We start from the raw sequence: 12,950 nt of genomic DNA, 5'->3' as shown, positions 1-12,950 counted from the left end.
TCGACTAAATATTTTTCTCTTATAATTGTGAAGGAAACACGCTAAGGGTGCAAAAATCAAGAAAAAAAACTAGTAAACTGTTGCTCCCAAAAGAATACAGTACAGAAAAAGCTAATTCTTACACCTCGACATTCTTTTTTTCTTTCTTTCTTTTAAATGCGGAAAACGGTGAAAAAGCATAAATTAAAACTAAATCGATGTTAAAAAAAGTAAATAGTTCTAATACCTTGCTTTCTTTTCTTTCTCTTTTTTTTTCCAAGTCGGAAGGACCACAAAAAAGGAACAAAAAGTTGAAATAACCGACCCCGTTCTCGCCAAGTTTCTGTTCACTAAGTAATGAAATAACTGATAAGACCAAATCGGAGGTCCATTTTGCTCAAGAACGATGAACTGTGGTGTGTGTGTGTGTGTGTGTGTGTGTTGAGAGAGAGAGAGAGAGAGAGAGAGAGAGAGAGAGAGAGAGAGAGAGAGAGAGAGAGAGAGAGAGAGAGAGAGAGAGAGAGAGAGAGAGAGAGAGAGAGAGAGAGAGAGAGAGAGAGAGAGAGAGAGAGAGAGAGAGAGAGAGAGAGAGAGAGAGAGAGAGAGAGAGAGAGAGTAGGAGTCTCAATGGAATGACGTAATGAAACAGCCTGTGCGGGGCGTGAGGAAAAAAAAAAAAAAAAAAAAAGACGACACGTGCTGGATTCTCTCTTTACTTTTACTTTCAACTCTTTCACTGCTACTCTTGCTCCTTGCTGCCACTTACCAGGAAAAACTCTCTCTCTCTCTCTCTCTCTCTCTCTCTCTCTCTCTCACACACACACACACACACACACACACACACACACACACACACACACTTACAAGAGTTCGTAAGAGGCTTATTTTACTTTTTATATACTAAAAAAAAGTTTGCATGGACACACAAACAAGAGAGAGAGAGAGAGAGAGAGAGAGAGAGAGAGAGAGAGAGAGAGAGAGAATTTTGCCTTGTTATATTATAAAAATTCATGCATATAATAGAAAGTTTATTTTTTACCTTTTTTTTATGCAACGAAATAAACAAAAAGTAAAATTGAAATTGAAGAGATAAAATATATGAAAAAAGAAAGAAAGAAAGAAATATTTGCATGGACATAAAAAGGATAGCTCAATTGTGCCCTTTTTTTTTTTTTTTTTTAAGTCCGGTTTCCCTATTACATTGTGCCTTTCATAGTGCAAACAAAATTACTTTAGTGACTCGTACATCCAAAAGCGTCTAAAAATACCTATAGATGAATACGGCACAAAACAACAACAACAACAACAACAACAACAACAACAACAACAACAACAACAACAACCGAAAGTACTGCGATGAAAAATAAAAAAAAAAAAAAAAAGAGAATAAACATCACATGATAATCTCCCCTTTAATAACTCCTTCGCTGCTACGGTCGCCTTTAGTTAACATTGGGGACAGTACAGGAGTATGTAATTAACATGGGAATATGGAGGAAAAAAACAAACAAGAGCTTATTTTTCTATTTTCCACGCTACAAAATTACTTATCATATACCACTACAAAATAAGTCATAAAACGCTAAAGGAAATGTGGGAAAAAGTGGCTAGTACTGAAAGGGTTAAAAAGATATGTCGAGTTTTTATTTCTGTCACTACATCCAGTACAACGCCAAACATCCACATCCTCAGTTACTTATTGTATAGCGGACAGAACACGATGATATTCTGCTCAAGGACTGATGCAACTTCCCTTATTTTCCTACATTCTTACGTTCTTACAGTGGCAACATCAAGACAGCTGCCAGTACCCGTCATGCGACCACCACATATATTACGTAGGCGAAGGTAAGTAAAATCAGGTGTTAAATTAAATCTCACCAGTCTGGAAGCGGCAGCCAAAGTTCATGTCTCTGCACCTCCCCTACTGTAACCCAATCCCCGGCCCTCCCACCCTCTTTGCTGCCTCGTAACCCTGTCATGTAAAACTGAATTCTACTGTAGATGACAAACCTGCCTGTGACGTGCCATTTGTTTTTACGCGCAATTCGGAATTGTACTCGAGAGAGAGAGAGAGAGAGAGAGAGAGAGAGAGAGAGAGAGAGAGAGAGAGAGAGAGAGAGAGAGAGAGAGAGAGAGAGAGAGAAAGGTCAATAATAATCAGAATGTTCCAGGTATTTGATGACTTTGGTAACCTTTTTTCTCACATTTTCAGCCCCTTTGTATCTATATAGGCAGGAAATCAGGAGCTGCACGCCTCACGCTCGCGCCTAAAGCCTCACATCTCACAGTCCCGCGCCTCGCCCCTCACGCCTCATCACTCCGCCACACCATGCCGCGCCGCCGGACCGAGGAGCGTTGGCTTTCCCGCTCCTGACAGTGAGGTATGAATCAAAATCTGCGTTATGGAAAGTGTCCGCCTTCCCTCTGCCGGTAATGCTGGCCGTTGTCATGCCTTTCATTATCCTGTGCTCATTTTCGTGTTTGAAAGTCACTGTCTGTCGCTATCACTGTCACGTACGAGTATAAGACCTAAAAGAGCGAATGATAGTCTATATTCAATTATAAACTTTTCGGTATTCATTGATTCTTTCAGTCAGTCAGTGAACCTATCAGTCAACCAAACAATCCATCAATCAGTCAAGGAATCAATTAGATAATCGATCATTCATTTAATCAAACAATCCATTATCAAGCATTTTTTTTTTTTTTTTTTAAGAAGTCATTAAGCGTTCCAATTTTAACTGTTGATGAATAATTAATAAGTCACATTGCTGTGCTCTTCTTCCATGAAGATATTTGAAGCTATGAAAAAATTTCAGACATTCAGTCATTATTTAATGGGCTCATTCAAGAATTCGTGATGGAACTAGAAACAAGGAGACTTGAGTGATACATAAATGAATCGCATAAATACTGCACTCAGTGATATAAAAAGACTGTGACTATTGGGGAAACTATGGGTGATGAAGTGTTTCCTGATCTTCTGGCTGACTGCACACTCCAGGCCTCAGTGATGTCTGGAATGTAGAGCAGCGAGTCTTCCTTGTCGATATCAATACAGTGAATACTATGAAGAAAATCAAAGTTCATCGTAAAATAAGAAAAAAAAAATGTTAAGCTACAAATAACCAGACACGGCATTAAAGTATTTTCATTTCGTTTTATCATATGTTTGTGAATTGTGTTTTCCAGTCAGTGCAAATATATAGTTTATTTTATTCTATTCTAATCTATTTTTTCTATTTTACTTATCCATACATTTTTGACTCCAGTAATCTGATCCAGACTGCATTAACGTGGCGCCATATGACCTCGTTCCTGAGGCGCCGCCATATCAATAACTCAATCAAGGACAAGGAGAAGTTGAGAGAAACCTTTGAGGCTGCAGAGGAGATCTATTTCTTTCCAGGTCATGTCTACCGATAACCAATCCCGGCGATCCATTATAGAGGCGGACAAATGGGCCAGAAGGTAGTACGTTGCCTCCCTCACCGCTGACTCTCTTCGGGACATCTCGAGATCTTGATAACGAGACGATTCAAGACCACCTCCCGGGAATAATGAAAAAAAAAAGAGAGATAAAAAAAATGGTATTCGTGATTGTGCTGAAAATGCCATGGGTGATGCAAACAAGTCCGTAATGTAACCTGCCGCGCACCTCAAACTTAAGCTGAGATTTTTCAACGCCTTAGACTTCTTGTGATGATACATGTTCCTTGTGAGATCGTCACTAGACTCATGTAAACACTCCTGCATGAATATCCATGCAGATAACTCCCACTAGAGCACTATCAATGAGGAAATATTTGAGAATAACGACTTACATGATTTGTAACGTTCCCACGATTTTTTCGTCACTGTTGATACATAATTCTTGTTAAATTACTGTTGGTCATGAAAACATCCTTCATCACACGTCAATTTCTCTTAGAACTGTGTAAACGAGATAAAAATGGAAAGCTTTGAAAATTCGAACATATACAAAGGAGATAAGTAAGGTTTTCATGTTTTACTGATATAGTAGTACAAAATCCTTGTTGAAATACGTTTGGAGTCATGAAAACATGCATGAACATCAAATATTTGTCCCTGGAATTGTGTAAACGAGATAAGACATGGACATGCCTGAAAATACGGATACACAAAGGTGATTAGTAAAGTTTTCGTGTTTTCTTCTACTAATGATATAGAATCCTGGTTAAACCATCAGGAGAGTCAAGAAAGCACACTTGAAAACTTGACACACTTCCATTAGACAGCCATGTAAAAGCGAAGAAACAAAAATATATTTCAAATTACGAACATAACAAGGTTCTCATGACATGTCTTGTGTATGGAAGAGAACTGAGCACCAGTGAAACACTATAAAATTGGACTCCAGTGGGCATCGAGGATGCTGAACTGCATATGGACAGAGAAGAGCGGAGGGCATTTTCGAGGCAGCATGACTGACAGGGTCAACCCTACCTGGTGCATGGTGAGAAAGATAAGAAACATGGTTCTCAAGCTGTTTTCGTCTACTGTTGACACAGAAATCATGTTAAACTATCACGTTAGTCATGAAAACGCTAGTAAAGACTAAGTTTCAGTAAAGCCGTGTAAACGTTGCTAGACACGGTAATGTTTACGAATACCGTCACAGTGCCACTCGGGCAAAGACGTCTAAGACACCACCTCATTCTGACATCACCGCTTGTCCTTACATGATGCAATGATAGACGGAACAGGGGTGGGGTGAGTTGAGAGTGAATTGTTTCAGCACGAAGGATGATGATACCTCACGTTACGCGCCACTTGAGTTACGCCATCACGGGATGCTTGAGAAGGAGGAGGAGGAGGAGGAGGAGGCTCCGTGTGATGCTTCATTGATTACAAGTCAGAGGTTAAAAATGAGAAGAAATACTATGTCAAGGACTTGTGTGTGTGTGTGTGTGTGTGTGTGTGTGTGTGTGTGTGTGTGTGTGTGTGCAAGCGTGCGCGCGTGCGCATATGTGCGATGTATTTCATGAATGAGGTACTTGTTTGTTTTATGCTCTGTGAGAGAAGGTGTGTGTGTGTGTGTGTGTGTGTGTGTGTGTGTGCAAGCGTGTGCGCGTGCGCATATGTGCGATGTATTTCATGAATGAGGTACTTGTTTGTTTTATGCTCTGTGAGAGAAGGTGTATGTGTGTGTGTGTGTGTTAAGAAAGAACGAGGACGTGTGTGTGTGTGGGTGTACGTGTGTGTGTGTATGTGTGATGAGCTTCTCTGAGCGAGTCCACGACGCACCCCGGTGGAGTTGAATGTTTGGGACAAATCCCGCGAGCGGTTCAGTCACCCGAATGCCGTGGGAGAGGGGAGACGTGTGGCTGGTGGTTCCTCGAGTGCAGTGCGTGTGTATGTGTGACCCGCTGGAGAGGGAGAGCGGGGAAGTGATGTTCACCATGACCAACAAGGCAGTGGTGATGTGATGATAATAATGATGGCCCTTGATTATATGCCGCGACGAAAACACGCGTTGGAAAGTACAACAATGTGAGGACTCGCGCGCCGCCAGTTTGAAAGAAGCGACAATGGTTTCCTCGGCGGTGGGGATCAGGGGGCTGAGGGACCACAGAGGCTGAGGCGGCGCTCTACGGCCCAGGGTCGGATTGAGGCTGGAGGTGCCTACCCAAAACCTTACCCAGTGAGATGATGACCTCTGTCCCCACACTGCATGCGGCCAACGTGACTTTAGGCCATGGCGCTGAGATGGACCGGGAGGCGCTGGACTACATGGATAGCCTCGCAGCCTCTTCCGTCCTGCCCTCGGAGTTGTATCTCGGCCCGCACTCCACTCTGGGACCCTCCGGAGTGCCTCACCCTTACTCCGAGGTGGAGTGGGTGGTGGGCGTGGGCGTGCGGCGGGCGTGGCTGGACATCCTGGTGTTGGTGCTCAAGGGCCTCGTCATGGCCGCTGTCATCGTGGTCTCAGTACTCGGAAATCTTCTGGTCATAGTTTCAGTGGCCCGGTACGTCCTTGCCGCTCGCTATTCACTACCACCACCAACAATGTGTAGTGCCAATCATCGCCGTCATCGTCACCACCACCACCAGGTCATCACATCTGCCAGCATGTTGTCACTCGTTGCCACAACTTTATCTTTCTTATCACCACTGCTACTATGCATCACCAGTCACCACCAGCTGTCATCACAAAACCACAGGACCCATTATTACAGCTATCACCACCACCACCACCACCACCACTACCACACAGTCATCCCTCTCAGTACGAGATGTTAACTTTCTCAATAGCGCCTCTTCCGAGAACTTTTCCTCCCGTTCTTTACAAAGCAATGAATGATACGCTGAGTCCGACAAAGAAAGTTGAGTTATAAGTAGGGGACAGTCTGCTAACTCTGAATATCCCTTGACAATTAAGTGCACAGAGATTCGTTCATGCAGTCAATACTCCTGGGAAATGAAAAAAAAGAAAATGTGAAATGGATTTTTTAATTTTCTTTCTTCAGGACAGATGCGGTGAGAATGGTGAAGCAGAGGTAAAAAAAAAAAAAGATCTTTCTGCTTAATTAAGGACCAGAGAATGTGTATCAAGAACTCAATTTTTACTTTTGTGAATTCTTGCATGGATATCATTTAGTTTCGTATAGGTAATATCAACTAATCAAACTATCCGTCTAATTCTCTAATCTCAGCCTTGAGCATCTAACCTAACCTAACCTAACCTAACCTAACCATCACCACAACACCATCGAAACACTTATCCTCCAATTTTGGATAATCCATTTGGAACTTCTCTACGGGGACTGGCCCTTAACTAAGCCTATATTTTCTTTTCGTCCTCCTTTTCGTTACCCTAGACGAGAGCCCTTCTTACATGAATAAAAAAAAAAAAATATTACCACACCATATGCTTACCTTTATTATAGCCATCACAACCACTACCAGTACACCATGATCACCAATCATGCCTGCTATCACTACCATCACCACCATTTCCAAAACTATCATCACCATTATGTCTACGATCACCACCAGCTCCACCACCACCACCACCCACAAACAAAGGGCAGTCACAGGTCAGGCACATCAGAATATAATTAACTCCGTGCCATGTGTTTGTTGTGTAGCGTTTTTTTATGAGATGCGTTTCCTATCTATCTATCAAACTGCCAGTCTATTGGTTGAGTAATTAATCCCTCTATTCATCTACCTGTCTATCTACTTGCTTGCCTATATATCAATCTTTTGTGGCTTTTTTTTATGTATGTCTATGCTTTTTCTATATATATCCAGCTGTCCTTTCTGTCTGCATATCTATCTTTCTATCTAAATATCTACATAGCTGTTTACCGTGCAACCTTTTTACTTGCACATACACGGCGGTTGAAAGAAGGGAGGCAGAACAGTGAGTGGCCGGCAGCAAGTGACCAATAAAAGCAAACTGTGTCACCGGATCCACCTTCATGACGGCGTTTCTCTGAGCCACACAGGTGTTACGCATCACTCCGCCTATCGCTGTCCCTTTGTTTCACGAGGAGTGCTGGGGCGGGGGTTACCTGGGTGCTGTCGCAAATCCACCAGGCAGAGCAAGCTGTCCATTTCCCAGGGCTAGATTACAATGTTTTTTCTTTAGTTTTTCTTTATTTTTTTTTTTTGTGTGTTCCTTCTCTGCTGCGAGTGAGTGTTCTGAAATGGCTACTTGTTGTTCGTTAGCCCCGAAGTTTGATGCGAGGCTCTGTGTGTGTGTGTGTGTGTGTGTGTGTGTGTGTGTGTGTGTGTGTGTGTGTGTGTGTGTCGCCTGCTGGTCCCCCAGCCAGCCTTTCCCATTACGGAGCGAGCTCAGAGTTCATAGACCGATCTTCGAGTAGGACTGAGACCACAACAGAGGGTACACATTAAGAGGTTCGCCCAATTGCCTCGACGCACCAAGGACTCGAACTCGGGCCCCCTCGGTTGTGAGCCGTGTGTGCTAACCACTACACTACGTGGTGTGTGTGTGTGTGTGTGTGTGTGTGTGTGTGTGTGTGTGTGTGTGTGTGTGTGCGAGAGAGAGAGAGAGTGCATTCGTAGTGGCTGATCGTAAAGGTTCTAAATGATAAAGGAGACGTTCTGGGTTCAAGTCCTGGTGTTCTGAAGGTTAATATGTATGTTTTTTGTGTTGGAAGCATTTCAATTACCCGTGTGAGTGTAGGGATCTCTGTACGTGTGTCTATTCAAGCCACTATGTGATGAATGTAAAGGGAAAAATCATAACTTCCCGTGGTGTCAGATAACACGCTGTGCTCATTTTACGGCAAAGAATAAAGTCCCAAAACATGACCAGATGACTCAAAATGATGCATGGCTCACACTGGTCGTGATCTGTATCGACTGACTTTGTGGTTACGGCTTCCATGATGTGATGCTCGAGTAATGGTAGAGGCAGGACCGGAAACACGCGTTGCGACAAGGAGTGTGTGTAAGCTTACCCATCACTTGTAGTAGGTGTATATTTGTTTATCCTTAGAGAGAGAGAGAGAGAGTGTGTGTGTGTGTGTGTGTGTGTGTGTGTGTGTGTGTGTGTGTGTGTGTGTGTGTGTGTGTGTGTGTGTGTGTGTGTTTGTGTTTATCTCTGAGCATGTATACACATTACATATCACAATTTTGGGAAGTGGCCATGAGGCGTGTTGGAGAAGTCTCAAGTGTTGTTCTGCTTGCAGGAAATGACGTGGGGTGAAAGATAAGAGAGAGAGAGAGAGAGAGAGAGAGAGAGAGAGAGAGAGAGAGAGAGAGAGAGAGAGAGAGAGAGAGAGAGAGAGAGAGGCTATGGCAAGGGGAAAGACCACAAACTTATCATCCAAACAACTACACACACACACACACACACACACACACACACACACACACACACACACACACACACACACACATCACACACACACACACACACACACACACACATTAAGAAGTATAGCTTCCCGTATCGGAGCATTGATGCATGGAACAAACTGAGAGTGGATGTGGTGTGGGCGGCGAGTGTCAGTCATATGAAGGAAAAATTGGACAAGTGTGGACAAAGAGACAGGACATAGAGAGCTACGGGTCGGGCCCTGTATCACAAATAGGTAAATACACACACACACACACACACACACACACACACACACACACACACACACACACACACACACATATATATATATATATATATATATATATATATATATATATATATATATATATATATATATATATATATATATATATATATATATATATATATATATATATATATATATATATATATTACATTAGAGAGAATCTAGACAATCACACCTTGATTAATCACTCTCAACATGGCTTTAAGAAGGGAAATTCGTGCCTTACAAAGTTGTTCAGTTTTATAGTAGTTTATGATGCGGCACATAATGGTGATAGTTATGACATCTGTGCATAGATTTTAGTAATGCGATTGATAAGGTACATCAGAGGCTCTACTAAAAGGTTGGAGTGCACGGAATAGATTGAAAAATATTAGTCTGGATCAAGTCATGGTTAGGTGATAGGCGGCAGAGAGTTTACTAACACACGGCACTAAATCCGAGGGAGGCCAAGTGGGGTGGTACAAAGATCAGTTTTAGTGCCATTGCTATTTTCAACATATGTTAATGATTTGAATAATGAAATTAGTGGTGATATCAGTAAATTTTCGAATGACACAAAGATACGTAGATTAATTAGGATTTGGATGCTTCAGACTTGTAGACGGATTGAGATAGGATGAATGAATGGATGGCAACTGTAGTTCAACATTAACAAATGCAAAGTACTGAGCGTAGGTAGAAGAAATCCATACAACAGGTACACAATAAACAACGAGGCTCTAGAATGTTCAGGATATGAAAAAGATTTAGGAGTTATAGTTAGCTCCGATCTTGGTCTAAAAAAACAATGCATATAGGTTAGAAGTAAGGCAAATAAGGTACTAGGATTAATTCTTAGGAGTCTTAAAAACAGAAATCCGGAATTGATATTAAAGTTATATTTGGTGTTGGTGAGACCACATCTAGATTATGCTGTACAGTTCTGGTCCGCACATTATAGAATGGATATAGATCTATTAGAAGCAGTACAAAAGGAATGTCTAAAATAATACAGGGGATGACCGATATTCCCTACGAAGCGAGATTGAAGATACTAAATTTGTATTCCTTAGAGAGACGTAGATTAAGAAGGGACCTGATAGAAGTATTTAAGTAGCATAGGGGATATAAAAAAAAAGCCAGGATAGAACCAGTTATAATGGTTTTCAAGCCAGAGAAATTTAGGTTTAAGAAAGAAACGGGAAGGAACTGGTTGTTTAACAGAGTGTTTAATGAATGGAACGGACTCAGTAATCATGTTGTTAGTGCTGAATCAATAAGGAGCTTTGAAAGAAGATAAAAAAAATTATGGATGGGAATGATAGGTGAATTTAGGTAGTTTTGTTCACCCAGGAACTGCCAAGGGTAGTCCTGATAGCCTCTTGCAACTTACTTAAATTTCGTATGTTATGTTCACACACATACACACACACACACACGGCGGTGGCGCAGTGGATAAGATGGTGAACGTGGGATCGGGCAGACGTCCACGGGTATGTTCGAATCTCACCACGTACAGCCTTAAAACACTTTGCCATTTGTCGTGTGGTTTAAAGTTACCTACATGTCACCATGATACCCAGGTTCTAGGTGGTTACACTGAAGATGAGTTGGGTGGTGATATAGGCTCTAATATGGGTACCACTATAAATAAAATTGCCTGCGCCACTAATGGGCGGAAGCTGAACAGCGCTTCCCATACACTCTTCAAGTATGCCTACAGGCGATATAGGCCTTATCGTAAAAAAACAACAACAACAACAACACAGAGAGAGAGAGAGAGAGAGAGAGAGAGAGAGAGAGAGAGAGAGAGAGAGAGAGAATTGCAAAATAGGATGAGGAGGCTCTAAGGATAGTTGCAACATGACTGTAGAGCATCAGGCACCGCCACTCTACTCACCTGCTGATGGACACACTAACACAAACACAAGTTCAGCTGGCTTACAAAGGTTTCCGTCAACACCCTGGATGCCTCGGGCGGTGGACACGCTTCAGCAACCTTGTCATTTAAGATTTGCACTGTCTTTATCTTATTCATATTGCAGTTACTTCAGTATAACAATATCACACACACACACACACACACACACACACACACACACACACACACACACATAAATTTGCATTCTTATAAGCATCAATGTCATTTCTTTTGTATTTAATGAGCCTGTGATATCAGTTACACTCCTCGTTATTTTCGTTTAAATCTGACGCACAACGACAGTTAATATATCACACACTGTCTGTCATTTCATGCAAGAAACGCATTAACTAACCAACACGAATCAAGACATTATTTTTCTGTAGAAAATGGTGGAGCTATATTAAGAATTCGAGGAGAGAAAAAAAATATGATAAGAAAACAAGAGAGAGAGAGAGAGAGAGAGAGAGAGAGAGAGAGAGAGAGAGAGAGAGAGAGAGAGAGAGAGAGAGAGAGAGAGAGAGAGAGAGAGAGAGAGTCAGCACCACCTACAAACACAAATCCTCTTGACACACGAACACACAACACACCTCAGCACCTCCGCACCTTACAACACGTACACACACACACGCCAAGAGTCTCAGGCTTGCTGGCGGATAAGCTGCGATACAATGATTCCACATACCCAGATTCAAGTAACCATGTAATCCCTTTTATGCTGCTAACTCACGACTCACTCCTTAGACGACGGTGGAGTTGTCATCGTTTGAATTTGAGGATCTCGGTGAACCCAGTTCGAGACCCTGTAAGAAGGTGAATAATGTCATAGCTATCGCAGTGGTCGAGGAACATTAACAGCTGTTTTTGTTCATTTTGTCCTCAAGTGTTATTGAGTTGGCGAGGGTCATGTGAGGTTTTTCTTAGGTGATACTCGGAAAGTGAATACGGTCTCTCTTTCCATGGGTGAGAATTTGCTGTGCCTGTTCTGTGCTTTATAATGAATATACAAAAAAAGAAAAAAATTGACAACTTAGTAAATAAGTGAATCGATAGATATAATGAATAAATGGATAAAAGAAAATAAAAATAAGTTAATCAATGAATACACAAACGAACAAATGAATACATAGATCAATGAAAACAAGCAAATACTCGTATAGTGAAGATATAAAAAAAAAAATAATAGAATCCTCTCTCTCTCTCTCTCTCTCTCTCTCTCACACACACACACAGAGGGACCTTGTAGTATATGCTCTCACCAATTATGAAAAGCAACTGATGAATGACCCACAGACAGTAACAATAGCCACGCGCACACAGGCTCTGCTCCCATCGCCTCTTTCCTCCCGAGGTGCGAGGGGCTCCCAGCGGCGCCCCTCTCAGGACACCTCACGCGGGGCTGGTCGATGCCTGATGGACGCTCCCCGTGCTGGTCATAAACTGGTTCACGTGCATATTGACCGTGACCCAGTACGTTCTGCTTACTGCGTGCGTGTGTGTGTGTGTGTGTGTGTGTGTGTGTGTGTGTGTGTGTGTGTGTGTGAAGTGTTTATGTTCCTTTTGTTCCTTTCGTTTCGTTATCTGTTTCTCAGCTTGTCATATTTTTTTCTCGGTCTCGCTCTTTTGTCTTGTCTATCTGTCTATTGTTTTGTCTGTTTGTCTATCTTTGCCTGTTTTTTTTTCTTGTCTGTCTCTCTGCCTGCCTGTTTGTGTTTCTTTTGGCTTGTCTCTCTGCCTGTTTCTTCGATTGTCTATCTGTCTACCTTTCTTCCTTTCTGTTTGGTTGTCTGTCTGTCTGTCTGTCAGTATATCGACTTTCTATACTTGCCTGTCTGTCAGTAATTCTATCTTATCTGTGTTTGTCTTTTTTTGCCCTCATCCCTCTCTCTCTCTCTCTCTCTCTCTCTCTCTCTCTCTCTCTCTCTCTCATAGTCTCAGTA

General features: G+C 42.1%; 1 protein-coding gene across 1 annotated transcript in view; it reads left to right on the top strand.

Moving 5' to 3' along the window:
- The first annotated feature begins 5,288 nt into the window (after positions 1-5,288).
- Positions 5,289-12,950, top strand: part of LOC123520500 (octopamine receptor beta-1R-like) — a 167,538-nt gene continuing 159,876 nt past the window's right edge. Inside the window, exon 1 of the mRNA XM_045282802.1 lies at positions 5,289-5,972. Coding sequence (XP_045138737.1) covers positions 5,653-5,972 — 320 coding nt within the window. The 5' untranslated portion in view covers positions 5,289-5,652. The remainder of the gene's footprint in view (positions 5,973-12,950) is intronic.

The sequence above is a fragment of the Portunus trituberculatus genome, chromosome 47 (assembly GCF_017591435.1).
Source record: "Portunus trituberculatus isolate SZX2019 chromosome 47, ASM1759143v1, whole genome shotgun sequence".
Classification (NCBI taxonomy): domain Eukaryota; kingdom Metazoa; phylum Arthropoda; class Malacostraca; order Decapoda; family Portunidae; genus Portunus; species Portunus trituberculatus.
Note: the sequence above shows the minus strand (reverse complement) of the source record. Positions and strands in the feature narration are given on the sequence as shown.